Source organism: Schistosoma haematobium, chromosome 7 (genome assembly GCF_000699445.3).
Source record: "Schistosoma haematobium chromosome 7, whole genome shotgun sequence".
NCBI lineage: Eukaryota > Metazoa > Platyhelminthes > Trematoda > Strigeidida > Schistosomatidae > Schistosoma > Schistosoma haematobium.
The window spans coordinates 11,980,489-11,997,460 of record NC_067202.1 but is presented as its reverse complement, the minus strand read 5'-3'; the positions used below and the strand labels follow the sequence as shown (position 1 = coordinate 11,997,460).

Here is a 16,972-nt window from a genome sequence, read left to right as displayed (position 1 = left end):
TCTTTCAGAAACACCCAAAGATTACTGATTCAATTCAATATGTGGAAAGGTTGTGTATGTGTGTCTCTATGTGTATACCCCTAAGAAGTTTTAGATTATAATAAAATAGTTGTTCAGTGATTTTGTTTTGCCCAAATTATCATCCATACGAAATTAATGCATAATGAAAAGCATCACGAAAATTTATATGTTTCAATATAAATGAATAAACTCATCTTTTATTAGAATGTTTACAAGGTGTATACGTTTGATCCTATATTACCATATTAATATGCATAAGATGATAAAACAATATGAAAGTTCTTAGAAATTCGGCTTATTTATTTAAACACATAAACATTGGTACAAGAAGGGACCAAATACATATGAACAACACAAATCATTGGATATGTGTGAGAGATGGAATACTGCCCGAGTGTTCAAACCGTGGACGCAACCCTAAATTTAATTCTGTACATCTGAATTTCAGACTGATAGAGTTGAAAATTATTTTAAGTAATGGTGAACAGTTATTTCTTGGCTAGAAAACCTATTTGATAGTAAAGACAAAAATACACTTTTCAAGTACATGCTCAGTTGAATTCATGAAAGAGATAGACAGTCTATTTATAGGATTATAGTTAAACAATTCCAAGCACTTGTGATATTCGTTTCACAAATAATGGTACACTAATGTTTGGAATTGATTATTTATTGAATTCCTCACTTATCTTGTTAAATATTTGTATATAAAGTTGAAGCTTAACCTATTTATTAGGCACAACTACGAGATATTTATTATTGTAGTTACCTAGACCAAAAAAGCAGGACTCAAATCAGAAGCATAACAGCTAGATGTTGGATGTTGTAATAACACCCCTGACGTAACAATAGTTTTGTGTTTCTTTATTTTGATAAAATCAAATAATAATGTGATTTTTTCTAGTCAATCACAATCATAAACTTAGCTTTTAGTCATGCTAGTTTTATGACGTCCAGTGATACGAATCGATTGACAGAAATGACGTAGATGGAACCGATTATTATTATTATTATCCCCATGGTATTCGACACGACCTTTCGTGACTGTATTAATCTACTAATTAAATTTTATTGTGGAAAGACTTTTATAAAATGATTTTGAAGGTAGATCTATTTATAACGAATAGTAATTGATTAGTGAACTACTGGAAACAAGGGTTTTATTATTTGGACATCCATTTCAGTCACATTTCACAGTCAATACCTTCATAGTTTACATTTAGTATGATAACTATAAATCACTGAAATGGAATTCAATGGTCTAATCTGGTCAACTCGAATTAATTTCAAGGTCATTCATTCTTTCTATTCAAAAGCACAACACATGATCCATATAGTCTCGCCACTTTATGAAGTTATATGCATATTATCATGTTAATATATATGATTCGATAATTGTGTACATGTATATAGTTTGTACGGTTTATTTGAGTGCACAAACATATATTTAAGTGGGTAGAGTGGTAGATAAGCTCATTCTTATTACGTGATGATCCTGAGAATTTGTGTTATGATCAAGTGGTATATTGATGTATCCAGAAAATAAAAGTTTCTATTTCTTTTGAGAAAAGTCACACATGCATACACACACTTTGAAACACCATGGCGTACAGATACACACACAGAGAGAGAGAAATACTTAGCTATTAGAACTGTAAATAACATTATTTGGAACAATTAAAATGTTTGGAACAGTATTCACAAACTATAACACAGAATCATACGATAAGTTAAAATATACACATAAATACATTTATAGATAAGAGATCATATTGACATTAGATTGTGAGACCATTACATAATAAATGGATAGGTTGTATAGTAAAAACCACTGGATGACTGAATATTACAAAAAAATATTTAAAGTAGTCAGTATGAAAAGATCATCATCTCCACAACCCATTTGTACGACTGTGTTAACATAAATATGGACAAATAAATGAAATCTAACCCTAAGCTAATTGATCAATAAACTTTTAAAAATGTACATTATGTAATACTGATTGAGTTTCATCAATTGAACTCACCAGTGTTGGTCATTTGGTATAGCATACCTGATGTTTTCATACTATATGATTTATGGTAATCGATAGGATCAAGGATTCGTATTAGTTGGATTTCATCAAATAGACATATATGACATTGGTTACTTTATTCAGTAATCGATTAGTGTAAATAACTTAAAAATACAAAGTGTCACAGTTGAAGACTGAATACCATGTTACTAGTATCGTCTCAGTATGTGACCTTGATAGTGTTGTTTTACACCATATGTTTCTGTTTGTCTGGGGAACCGTCTGAACAAACTAAAACATACGAGGTCAGATTCCAACCTGTATATCAGTAATGAAAATTCCAACGACACATCAGTCAGAGATTCAGAGCATCGAATTAACTCACTTTTAGGATTAGATTTGTTTAAGCATAACTTCAAACAACGTAGACTTTCGGTAATTGCTTAAGTCATATGTACTTAATAATCGTAAATTTGCAACATGATATCAATCGTAATTTAATACATGAACAGCTGGTACGATAAATAATGAAAGATGGGATATGAAAATAAAATGTTTTATGAGCAGAGATGGATAGTGATTAACATTAGAATTTAGGGCGCGCGCTTCATCATATAATAAAAACGACTGATCAATTGCAGGACATAACACCAATGAGAGGATTTAAACAACCAATATAAATGAAGTAAAATTAACCCCATTGTTATACAAGCTAGTGGCTATCTGAACTCAGTAGCTAAGTGGATAATGCATATGGTGTTTAAAGGAAAAAGTACTGGGTTCCAGTCTCGATGTGACCATCAGAACTAGAGTGCAAATACACCAGATGACGAGTCCCAGATAGGTTAAAACTCGCGTCCAAGATTCTACTGCTAGCGACTATCTAACTCTGCTCAAAAAACGCTTGTGACTTAACGATGAGATCGAGGCAATCCACACAGAATGCACATATAGCAAAAGAGACTGATTAATTGCAGTCATAAAACACCATTGGAAATATTCAAAGAATCAATACAAATGAACAAAGGCAAAACAGTTTTAATTAATTGATAAAGATTGGTAGTAAACTATCATGTATATTTATTAATCGAAAGATAATGCAACTAGATCAATTATTATGAATAATAAACCTAGTATGAAGTGATTAGTCAGGTCCAATAAACACGGTATTCAACTTTCAGCCGCAAAGTCGCAGGTTCGAACCCTGGGTCACTTAATTCAGTTTGGATAACCAGAATGTAGTACCGCTAAACTTTACACATTCAAAATGTAGCTCGCAGTTAAGTGTACAAACCTGAATCTGGGTGAGTTAGTAAATATTATACATTATAAAAAGCTGGAGACAAACTATAAAGAGTTACTGTATTACTGTCGTCGGACATTAGCTGATTAACATTTAAGAACAACAAAATTCCGTTACCAATGGTCACATATTTTTTTAAGAAAAAAAAAGATGAAAACTTTTTGATTATTAATAGTAAGTAGCAAATCACTATAGTTGTGCCGGTATGTAACGTGAAAATCGTACCAGGTTTTCATTTATTACTTTTTGTAATTAACAATAAATAGGTCAATGTAGGCGCAACATATGTAATCTTTATTTATTTATTTATTTATTCACATTTAACAGAGATCTATGGATTATGATTTCATTATTTAAGTTATTGTATATTGTGAATTAACGAGAATTAACAAATAAATACAAATTAATGGCTTAAGGTGTACACAGTTGATTGATTGAACAAACATCAAAGTGGACAGGTTAGTAATGAACAACCAACAACAAAATAGAACATAGTTTATAATTTACATTTAGAAAACTAGTGTAGTATACAACAGGAAAAATTGATTCCAGGAGGTGAGCAGTAAAATTCAGCCATGTCAAATGTGAGCAATGATTACTCAGTATCGTGAACTGATTCAATATCAAACATGTAAACTATTAAATCCTTGCTCAATGGTTCAAGTGTTAGATGCTCGCAGCGAGATCTGGACTATATCCGTGTTTGATGAAAAGTGGAGAAGGCAACGCATACTCCCGAAGAATCTGATACTGGGAAGAAACAGCTATCTCATGCTTACTGGTTTTAATCGTTGTCAAACTAAGGTTAGTTTGTGATATAAATTATAAGATTTAAAAAAATCCCCACAAACTTCTAAAATTAATAAACATACAATATACCTCAAGGTACAATAGTATTCGATTTTATAATCGAGGTTAAGTGCTAATACAATTAGCTTTTACTTGAAATATTGTGTGTGATACCAGTCGGCTTATTAATTAGAAATAGAAAGGAAATGGTTTAAGCTTTAGATACAATCGGTGCAAGTTGAATATTTTAATTATTCTTTTTCACTAACTGTTATGAATTACTACGTCGATGTTATATGTTAAATGAAAGAACTAAGACAACTCCTAGATAAGATGAAATTACCGACAAACTCATTTACTCTTGATTCAGTCAATATGCATCGGCCAACAAGAAGTATTGCACCTAATCAAACAAGTACTAAACTCATGTCGACAATTCCTAGACGTTTGTTCAAATTATGTGGTTTTGCCGTAGTGAGCATCCATGATCCTCCTAAAAAATAAAATTCATAAACTTCCGATTTCAAGACAAATGATTCATTTTTAAGCTATCAAAGTGAAATCTAACAGCAATCATTTGAAATTTCGGTTAATTTGTGGTTTCATCGATAGGTAAACTGCTTAATAGTGGATAGTGAAATTTATTCACATTTATTTCCTTCCTCTTACAATTAGTCAGACAAAAATGTACGTTCAACTTCATATACCACTAGCATGGAGAAATGAAATTAACAAGATGACTAGAAAACAAGTAGAAACATTAGTAGTATAAAAGGTAACAGAAAACACTGATTACTGTGAAGAATATAGTTGGGAAAGAATGAATCCGTGGGATAAAATGCAGTTTTTAAAAAATACTGCAGCACAAAACTACGGACAATTGAAATAAATTGTGAGTAATGAAGCTATCAAGTAATCGATTATGTACAAATACGAAACAGGATTGCATTTAACTTATAAGCTTACGAGAAAACATTTTTTTTAAAAGCTAGGAAATAATGTGAAATATTGATAGATGTTTAGTATTGATGTAAGAGCGGGGGGAGGGGGGGACATCTGATAAGAGATGAAAAAAGATTAAATAACAATCCTCAAACTGATAGTTTTGAACCTGTATAATTTACCATTTGGTACCAAATTGAAAAGAATTGTCTCTAACCAATGTACATACATATATACCAATTATTGCAATCAAACTTTTAAACTATAAATGGTAGTTAACAAAAAATATGAGAACTGGTAAACTACTTAATCTTACATTGAATTCTCATCAAGCATAATAGTGATAACGGGACGAGTATTGGAAAAGTTGAACTTTCGGAATCGTCTCCTACTTGAAATTAATGGTTGCATCTTTGTTCATTAATTATTAATGAACTAAATGATTGTATATTTACATGATCCTATTTGTAAGCTTTCTCTTGATGCATAAACTAATATTGTTTGTTGTGCCTTCCTTAATTTCCGGTGAACTTATCAAGAACCAGTGTATTATTAAAAAGAGTAAATGAAGTACAAATATGTTCCAGTCACATTTTAGTTGGCGATAAAGAGATTTTCGGATATAATAACTGGTACTTTATTTGAATTTTCCTGGTGTCTATAATGTCATTTAGTCACATGTATTTGGTGTTGGACGCGAAGAATAGTTTGGCTGAATTTTAGCTACAATCTATACTAGGATAATGCAGGTACATCCAGCTGACGAGTCTCAAGTGGGATGAAACGTATGTTCCGGTCATATTTCCAATGTCCATTTAAAACCTCACTATCCCTTATGCAACTTCACATCATAGAATATCAGAGAAGATGGAAAAAAATGATCGTATTGCTTTGTTTGAGTTCATACAGAAATTTTAATTTCCGGACTACAGAAGACTGCACAACAAAAGTTTATTAAATAAAATACTGACTACTGATAAACGAAGTAAGTAATATAAATAAACGTGAAATTGTAAAAACAACAACTAGACATACTTTCGCTTCACGAATTGTAGCCAATACAGCAGATTCAATTAAATCTGCGTACTTATTTAAATTCATATAACGAAGCATCATAATGGCTGAAAAGAGTAGAGCAGTTGGATTGGCACGATCTTGACCAGCAATATCAGGAGCGGTACCATGTACCTGAAAATATGTATAATGGATATTACTATTACGAAAAAATATAAAAAATTCTAATCGCATGACACAAAATTTCCAGGATAACTACAGTTTAATACATGTTACGTCTGCAGGATTATGATCCACAGTTGAGAAAAATCGACTTAAATCAGCTCTTAAAAAATAGGAAGGCGCCATTTCAAGAACTTAAACTAATCGAGAGAAAACTTGTATGTGATTTGTCAGAAGCTGACATTCATAACAGTTGATCTTGAAACACGTTTCAGCTTATTCGATAATCATCCACATAGTTTCTACTAAGATAGGACAGGGGTAAACTACCAAGGTGTTTTGAATAAACGGAATATTTGACACAAAAGTACACATTTAGAAAATCAATCTGAAACGCCTATGACTTTAAGATATGAGTTTTATAGGAAATTTATCAACTTATGAAGATTAACAATTAACTATGAGGGTTAACTCTTGTCCACCATATTTCCAAATGCCCACAAAACGATGTAAGTCGATCACACCAGCTAGCGCTGTCCGTTGAGATAGACGATGGTTGGATATATATAGAGGATATACATTCACAACCTCACTAACAGATTTATTATTTTGGCCTAATTATTTTTTCCTAATCTCAACATCAGTCCCTAGGTCTTTTAACAATACAGGAGCGACAATTCGGAGATGCCTACGTTCAAAAACCAGTAGCCTACGAGAAGGTATTCTTTTCCCATAGGTCGCATTTCATAAACAGAATATAGTACAGAGAGAACTGCTGAACAGTAACAGTTATGCTTCGAAAAATACATGGACAAATTGTTTGCATCACAAGTAACGTTAGTTAAATATTAACATAAAAAGTTACTAACTTACTGATTCAAATATAGCTCCAGTTTCACCAATGTTACCGCTTGGTGTAACACCTAGACCACCAATTAAACCAGCGGCTAAATCACTCAATATATCACCATACAAATTTGGCATAACTAATACATCGAAACGAGTTGGATCTTGAACAAGCTGATATAGGGAGAGAAAATTCCACTCAATGTATTCATATTAATAACTGTTATTTTAATTATTCTCACGGTTATAAAACTAATCAAAACAATAATAATAGCTTTATTCAGTATTAAAAATTTCATTACGGCAAGGAATTCTCAGTATCAATTGTACAATACTGCAAAGAATTTCTGCGTAACAAGTAGTCAAACTGTAATTATTTTATAATATATTTTATAAATATTTTTAATGGTCAGGTATTTAGTATTTGTCCTTAATTGGGAAAATTTTCTACCAGTTCAGATGCTAGGATCACTGTTTCCGTTTATCATATAAATGAAGCACGAGTTGCAGTGTAGTTGTCTCTGATTATTTTTTTCAAAGAATAGACAGTGAATAAAATATTCCAACAAACTCAGTGTTTCAGTACATAGATTCGCAACAATTTAGAACCCTTTCACAGAAGGGCCTCAGTGCATACAGCCAAAATTCATAAGTATTTAGTTCAGACAAATCCAGAACAATTTCTGGAGTTCTGTTGAGAGTTCGTGTAGACCAGTGTAGCTAAACCGTATCGGGTGTGAGATAGTTACCTACCACAGATGATGGAAGATGGACACACAGTGGAATGGAGTAATTAAAGTTAAACATTAACACCATCGGGGGGCTGATTCAGTGGTTTGGAGGCTAGGCGTTCGCACGCAAGACCGAAGATCTTGATCTCGATTCCTCCGTGCTGGGTCTAAGATTAGCACTAATGAAGAGTCCCATACTACGACGAAACAGCCGTCCAATGCTTTCAGGTTTTTAATATTGGTCTAACTTAGATCGGTTCATGGTATCAGTGAAATTCAAAACAGATGGATTAAGTGCAAGATTTGCACAGTTAGGAAATAAATGACTCAAACGTTTAAATCGGTCGCTTGCACATTGTTTTAAAACAACGGAAAAAAAAACAATAATAATTATGATCAACGAAAGAGAGAACTTTTTAGAATACATCATTGTCACTGTAGCAACAAGTGAGTATCATATATGGTAGTCATATAATTATTCGGTGGTATACGGTATTTGCTGACTAGATTGTCTTACTAATTTGTTATACGCCTTGCTTGAAATAGAGGTGAATAGTTTTTCTTTTTTAAAGTTTATCTCACAACTGCTATAACAATTTATTCATATAACTTGAAAGTTTTAAGAGATTCTGTTATTTTCCTGTTGGGATATTCAGAAAAATATCACAAAAATTATCCTGTTAAGTCTAATGCTATCCTTGGACTTGAAATGGCATCATTTTCCTATTGGCCAATTTTTATTTCATGTGTCGTTTCCCTATTGGGCAATATTTATTTCACATGTCATTTTCCTGTTGGCCAAATATTGTACAAATGTTATTTTCTATTTTATGGTGCGTTGTGGTCTGCTTGATTGGTATATAAACAGAGTATGTTTGAAATACATGATTCATATCGCAGAGGCTGAGACTTGCGTTCTGGAATTATCTGGCTGGGCTAGGCGGAAAGCAGGGCCAATCAGAACTCTAGGCTGAACATACGTGTTTACGCGTCTTTGATTCGATCAATAAGTCACTGCTCATTAATCAGAAGTCACAAGTTATAACACTTCTTGCGTATTTCTCACCGTTAACTTCAATACAAGAAAGAAACAAAGATAACTACTAATTAAAAACAAGGCTATTAAAACAAATTGATATAACTATTCGATAGCTTCATCTTTTACATGAAGTATGCATAGTATTTTTAACGAATACACATAAAGAGACAGTTATGCTTTTAGAATTCGGTGATTAGTAAAAAAAAATAGGATTACAGATTATAATCAGTTAGTGTTTGTGAATCAATGAATGAATGAATCAGTCAGTCAGTCAGCTAGTTGTAATCAACACAAGAACTGGCATACATATGCACTAAGTTAAATACCTAAAACACATTAACACAATAAGATGAAAAAATGAATAATGTAACATTTGTCTAGTTCTTAGTAGTTATCGAATTCTATCAACCAAGTTGCATCACGAGCACTTATCTAAGTGATTCAACATCTCATATACTATGTTAAGATAATTAGACAATTGTAGGCAGTCTGTAAGAATTCCTACCTACAGTCAAATGAACAGCAAAAATGTAGCAGTATTAACAACAGTGGGAAAAAGAATAAACTTTCAAAGTATGGTTTGGAGAAGAAAATGTATGCGACCACCATGTATTTTATCCAAGGTATCCAATCATCAAAAGAGAAAAATATTATGAAAAAGAAGTGAATATCTAATAACTTCCATAAATAATCTTTCTTCTATTTAACTTACATTTAAGCAGACAGTATCCAAAAACATATCACAAAATTCAATCTCCCTATGGTGTGCAGCTTCTTCACGGCATACTCGAAGGAATAGACCATCTGACATTCTCCTTTTTATTGAGGAGAGGGATGGAAAATAGAAAAAAAATTACAGATCAATTAATTTATATTAACTTCCTAAAACATCGGGTTTTAACAATCATAGTATGTACTATACAATTTGGTGGTGATGATTTGAAATTGTTTTCTCCACGATTATTTATGAGCACCACTATGTTATATCCGGAGAAGATTAAATTATGTGTAACTTCTGGGAACCATTTATGGATTATTATTACATATACCTCTTGCTTTATAATTGTTAAGTACCTAGATTATGTATATTTATATTCCTTTTATCATAAGCTTTCATTTGACCAATTGACTACTATCATACGATTTACCATTCTTGAGTTATTGCCAATTTATTAGTTACAGTCTCTCACAATCACAGCCACTTTTTGGCTTGATCCTGTATAATTGTAATTTTTTATTTTATGGTATGATGTGGTCTAATTTGCTTGTATATGAACCAAGTGTGCCTGAAATATATGATTCATATAGTGGAAGGCGATATTGGTGTTATGGACTCAACTGGCAGTGCTAGACGAGAAGGACCAATAAGGACTCTAGGCTGATTGTACCGGTTTTTTCGTCTTTGGTCTGATCATACAAGTCGGTGTTCTAATTGGCGAATAAATCATGTGATATAACTAACAAGCCACAGGTCATAACATAATGTAACTGGGAAACTATGATCTGGGACTAGAGGTTATCTGCCATAGTACCGTGAAAACTCGTTTGTCTTTGTATTCGAGACAGAAACTGACCAAGCATTCAGTAGTGCAGACTACAGATGCCATTTGTATGTTGAGTTAGTAGCAGTCATTTCAAAGAGGAAAACTACATTACTAAAGTAATACATAATGTGTAAATATTAGGCAGGAGTTTGGAACACAGACCACAGTCTGTAAATTTACTACTTAAACAAGCATTCTGAATTAGCGACCTCCATAAAATAAAATGGTATACTCCGAATGGTAGTGCAGTAGGCTTGGTGAAATATCTGTGTTAAGCTAACACAAAGTAATCGGATGAGTCACAGGCATCAAAATGATGCCAAGTTCGGAAAAGATGGGACGTCATAACAATTATATTAAATTGGATCCATAAAAGTTCCGCAAAAATACACACTGATGTCAAATAACGAGAACATGACAGTTCTAGTTGTATAAAATATGATCATATCAAATGGTAGCTTAGTTAGTGACTGACAACCTATCTCTCGAAGCCATGAATATCAAACTTGAGTTTTAAATTATCAGCATAATCAGTCTTCAAATATCACTAGAAATCATAATTATTTTGATTCAAGGAGAGAAACCTTGGTACCTAAAGCATCCAGCTTTCAATTATCTGATACAAACACCCCTACATCCATATATATATATATATATATATATATATATATATATATATATATATATATATATATATATATATATACGCACACAAGTTATCATTAAATTTGTGTGTAGGCTGTGATACATCCAAGGTGTCCAAACCGACACAGGTGGCCACTTCCCGAGTCCTTGACCAAGAGGTTCAATCCATAAGAAAGTGGAGCAACGTTAGGAAATGCAGTCCCATGGCAGCTGGTGACCATACGCCATTTTGTGTCTCAGGATTCTGGAGCATCATTGGTTTGGAATCAGGGTTTTCCAACTCTCCTAGGTGGATTTAAAAACCGGATATTCGCTTTTGTCCTCTCAGTTTTGTAAACTATAACCACCCATCTCCCCTCCACGAGTAGGTAGTGAATAGGGCTTCCCTGACAATGGTTATGTACTCGTGGTCATGTGAGAGCATTTTGAGAGGTTTATCCCTGACCTCGGTCGTACCAGCGGAACTGAGGGGCCATTGATTAATAAATATTTTTGGCTCCACTTTTTATTCAACGCTCAAAATTAGTTACTCAATAAACAGTTGAATGTTTATAACAGACAAAGAAACATTAAAATTTGAAGCTCATTGAGTGGAATAAGAATGTTCACGAAAGTAACTTACATAATATTAGCTTTATGCACAGCTGTTACACTACGTCGACCATTATCTTTTGCATATTGAAATGCATATCTAGCAACACGTCGACTTGCTTCTTCAGTGATCAATTTAATACTTTGTACAACACCATCCACAATCTGTATACATACATATACATAAAGTGTTACATTAACAATAATAGTTTAGTACACATGTAGATGACAATGAAACAAACAAAAATATCATGATATGTTAGAAAAATAAACATACTACTCACAATTCCAAAAAGAAATAAAGAACTCTTAACGAAACGACGAAACGATTTATACGTTAACAAAGATGAAAGAATATTTTCGTTTCCTTTTCTGTTTTATATGGTTAAAGTGAATAAGTTTAACTTTGGGATTAATGATAAGCAAAGCAGTTGGACGAGAGAAAGAATTCGATGTAGAGATTAGATTGTTTATAAACCTATAGTTTATAGTTTAAACTGTTTACGAATAAGATGACATACACATGCATGTTTGGGAGCCGATTCTCTTATTCTAAATGCAAAATATTGCTTCAGGACCGGTCTGTGTCAGTGCCTGAATTAATGATAGGGAGCGAAATGGTTGACCATACTGACCACTTAACTTATCTTGGGAGTCCCACAAGTCCTGATGGTCTGGTGTCTGACGAAATCTCAGCACGTATTCAGACAGCTCGATTGGATTCTACGAACTTGTGTCAACTATGAAGTAGACAAGATATACGTCTGCCAAAGGGAAAACAAGAAGCTCCCAAACCAAAACGAGGCGCCAGTCCATGATATCATTGACAATTGGGCTGAGCCATGTTAACAAGTGTAAACTACCCGGTTAGGGCTTGCGTGTCATCATAACTAGTGGTTAGTGAGTTTAAATGACATGACTCAAACTCGTATGAAATGACCCAGATGCATCCACCCTTTGTCTTCTACTGAATTCCTTGTAATTCTTTTAAAATTTAATTAATTTATGTTTTCTTGAATCGTATCTTTGATGCTTAATATTTTCTATTTTCACTGATACTGTTACTACCTCTACTATTATGGGATTCTCCCTAACAATGTTATCTTACTGTGTTATTAGGGTAAGACAACTTAGACCGATGTACATACATGCCAGGTTCTACGTTGCGTCTTAGTGGCTGACTGACATATTCCTTCGTGCATGGTAATTAAGGATAGTGATCACTGATCAACAATCAGTCAAATAACGTAATATACATCACTTTTATTCAGGTCAGAATGTTAAAACACAAGTGCACTTTCAACCAATAAGAACCTCAGTAATCATCAGGCAAATACACAAACATTATTAAACAACATGAAATTTGGCACGAATGTTTAATCAGTCACACTTTTTAAAAATCACCCGTAAAGAAAGCGAAGAAGAAATATACAGAGTTTAAATGAAGAGTGTAAAATCGAAGATTGAAAAATGTATGAAAATAATACCAAATATTTCAAAGTAAAACGAAAATAGAAAAAAAAGGAATCCAAGTTAATACGGCCATAAATCGAAATTATTTGATGAAACTTAACTAAGAAACTATACAGGCAACAAATCGAAGTAAAAGAAGATAAAATAGGATGTCAGTGTACGCATATTTATTCATCACAACTGAAATTCATATACTACCCAGAAGTCATGAAGTTTGCTTCAGTCCTGATGTAAAATCTTATCAGGGTTTCCAAACAGACAATAGAATGATGTGTCAAACCCAGCAAACTAGAATGGAAGATTATCCGTAAAGATGGTGCTGAAAAGCGAAAAACTGAAAGCAACCAAGATAACAAGAGGAATAAAGAAACAACGAAGCTTGTGCAAATGATGTATTTGACGTATGAGTTTCACAGTTTACTGAACCAATGTGTAATTGTGCATTAAACAATAAATTGGTCTTCCCTATAGAAGTCTTCGTTCAATACGGTACTATTATCATGAAATTACATAAAATACATTATACACCTCAACTCGTGAGGTATCTGCTGTATCTACGGTGTTTATGTACAATAACAGGAGAGCAGTCTCCAAAATATATATCTTAACTTAGTTACAACAAAATAACCATATGATAGGTAATGGCTATGTCGAAATTACAGTGGCAAACTAGATCGAAACAAGAACGAATAACACCAATCACTATATGGAAACTGTTACAAATGAAACAAATATTTAACGAGTATATTGGAATTGAAGGCGAACATTAAAAATGTTATAGAAATGCAGTCACAACAATAAACAAACTGAGTGTCACCAGTTAATGTACATACGATGTTCAAAAGTTATTAGAATTACAATTGGTTACTGAATATCAACAAGTAGTATAGAATAATACAAAAAAGGGAGCTGAGTAAAAGGAGAAAAAAACGTGAACAAATATAAAAAAAACATTTTTATTACTTACCACATGTTCTATACCAGAATATTCACCTTCAGTATTCTCTCTAACTGTAACCAAATCAACATTTTTATAAGGAGTTTCATAGCCTTCAATAGATTTACATGGTCGAACATTGGCATAAAGATTGAACTCTCTGTAAATAAATTATGATAATGTGAACAGAGAAAGCTAGTATGATAAATTACTGTACATTTGTGAGGAAGCGAACAGAAATTTGAACTATCTAGAAAATTGTTAGGTGTCAATGCTACGATTGAAATTAATAGTTTGAAATAAATTGAGCATTGGGTAGAAAGTTAGTAATAAATATAATTCTTGTTATATCTCAATCAATAGAAAAATTGTATTCCTAACGTTTAATGACTTGATGTAAGCCACTTCTTCAGAGTGAATAAACAACCCTACGGTTTACTGCACACCCTAAATCCAACACCATATCATGCTTCTATGGCTTACCAAATATTCAAAATCCGTAGCGGACCCACACCGGATTCATAGAAGTAGTAAATTCAGTGATGGTAATATATAAAAAAGAAAGATTTTATGTAAGGATATAGTACAGAAAAAAAGAATTAGTTGGTAGAAAGAAAGATATGAAGTGACTTTAATCTCATGGTTTAAGGGAAGACAGAGAGTGTATACACCGACGCCATGGTGATCGATTCTGAGCCATTTCATCCAGTCTTCAACCATTGGTTACGATAGTCATGCGGACCCCAACCAAGTAGTCTGCATCTACCAACATGGCTCAGACTAGAAGTTAGTAATTTCAAGCACTGATGCCACGTTTTGGTTTGGCCGCCCCTAACTTTCTTCCAACCATTCCCAACACTAGTCAGCATTGCTCGTCGTGGTAGTCCATGTTCAGTCGATGAATTTGTCGACGCGTTCGACTACTTCACTCCCCATCCTTAGTTCAGGTGTTGACACAGACCAGTCCACTTTTCACTTTCAAAATGACCCTATATAAATAAACAAATGGAGTGGCTATAGGAATTCCAGTACCTCCTATTGTCGCAAATTTGTTTATATTCCATATTGAGTCGCTTAAAAGAAGACAAAACTTCTGTGTCCACCAACATCTCCGCCACGAGAAGGCAGTGAGTAGGACTTCCCTGGCAGTAGCTGTATACGCAGGGCCATGTGAGAGCATTTCGAGAGGGAGAGTGGACTCTCCCCACATAAATATTGGTACAAAGGGGCACCAAATACATATGTGCCACACAAATCACTTGATTTGTGTGAGGGATGTGATGCTGCCCGGATGTCTAGACCGAACCAGGTGGTTCTCTCAGGAGGCCACACCCGGAGCCTTCAACCTAAAGGTCCGATCCACAAAGCAGTGGAGCAACGTCAGGAGATGCAGTCACATGGTAGCCGGTTACCAAGATGTGCTTATTACGCTATTTGATTACTCAGGATCCTGGAGTTCATGTGCACCATTGGTTTGGAACCAGAGTTTTCCACCTCCCTAGGTGGATCCTGCGTACCAACCAATCCGGTTAAAGTGCCGGTCATTTGCTTTCCGTCCTCTCAATTTCGTAGGCAACACGCCTATTGTACATGGATAAGGGAACTCGACAGTAAACTTTGTTTGTTGATAAATAGAGGATATCTTGTAATCGTCATACTGACATCAGAACTCATAGTATTTACTAAGCAACCTAAGTCAGGTAAGGAGAGAAAAAACTGAGTCACTTCCATCATTACAGCACCTCAGTTAATTAGCTCAGAGACCATTTAGAGATCATAATAATAAGTTAGTGGTCAGTAATAACACAAAGCCTGACATAAGTGAGCGTCAGACCAAGGTGCCACATCTTATCAGAACGGTAAGATCAACTAAGAGAGTAGATTTGGTAGATACTCAAAGCAAGGTAATATAGCCCAGTGACCAATTAATGTGAATACCGCCTTGTTCGGCTGAACTAGATATTCTCGATTTTACATTATGACTTCAACGATTTCCTCATATTTAAGTGATAGACTGCAATCATTTCGAAACAATTAGCAATAAAATAGTGCCTAACATAGGGAATACTAAAAGTATCGTTTTAATCATGGTTAAAGCATCTGCATTCCAACTACAGGGATACAAGTTCGAACCCAACCCTAGTCTACTTTATTTTGACAAGCTGGCAACTGGCGAAAACAACAAAATTATCCCCAATCCTACAAAATCCCTGAAAGGTGGTAACCGAACGCATATATTTTAGAATACTGATCGGCGAAACATTTTTGTATAACTCTTTACCTTTCGCAGTGTTTGAGCGTTATCGATGATTTTGTTAATTTTTCTTTTAAGTAATTTCCAAGGCCGAAACTCATGGATTGATATAACGGTTCTTAAGTATTTTGGGTCGAGTCTTAAAAGTTGATTGATTTTACTTGTAAGACAACAGAGTTAAGTACAAAATATAAAGTGATGAGACTACATGAGTAAATAGAAAGGTCAAACAAGGTCACTAATCATACAATTTAAGCACAGTTATAGAACTGATCTAGAATACAACTTTAAGTTAAACAACGAGTACAGGAACTAAGAAAAACTATTTATAGATTACTCATATACATTGTTTTATGTTCCAAATCGCACATCTTCAAACCAACAGTTATATAGTGTAAAAAAGTGATTCTGAAACGTATTTCACTCCAAACGTGTTGACAGTTTTAAAAACTGCATATTTTTAACAAATTTCAGGAAATCCGAAACAATATATAAACATGACCGGTAGTATGGCAACTAACCCAGTTGGTTTGGTCCCAGATCTGAGCCTTGCTCTAAATACTTCGGGTCTGAGTATCTAAGTGTTATATCCGAACGAAGAACAAATGAATGGTAACTGCTAGGAATTCTGTATGGGCTATTATTACGTATTTTTCTATTGGATAA

The 16,972-nt window shown here is 33.7% G+C and overlaps 1 protein-coding gene across 2 annotated transcripts in view; it reads right to left on the bottom strand.

Moving 5' to 3' along the window:
- The window catches only part of IDH3A_1 (Isocitrate dehydrogenase [NAD] subunit alpha, mitochondrial), a 39,740-nt gene that overhangs the window by 19,637 nt on the left and 3,131 nt on the right, over window positions 1–16,972 (bottom strand). For both annotated transcript variants that reach the window (XM_051219588.1, XM_051219589.1), the window contains 5 exons: window positions 14,083–14,212; window positions 11,674–11,807; window positions 9,575–9,677; window positions 7,120–7,266; window positions 6,106–6,258 (listed from right to left, as the gene is read on the bottom strand). In XM_051219588.1, the coding sequence (XP_051064443.1) occupies window positions 6,106–6,258; window positions 7,120–7,266; window positions 9,575–9,677; window positions 11,674–11,807; window positions 14,083–14,212 (667 nt within the window). The remainder of the gene's footprint in view (window positions 1–6,105; window positions 6,259–7,119; window positions 7,267–9,574; window positions 9,678–11,673; window positions 11,808–14,082; window positions 14,213–16,972) is intronic.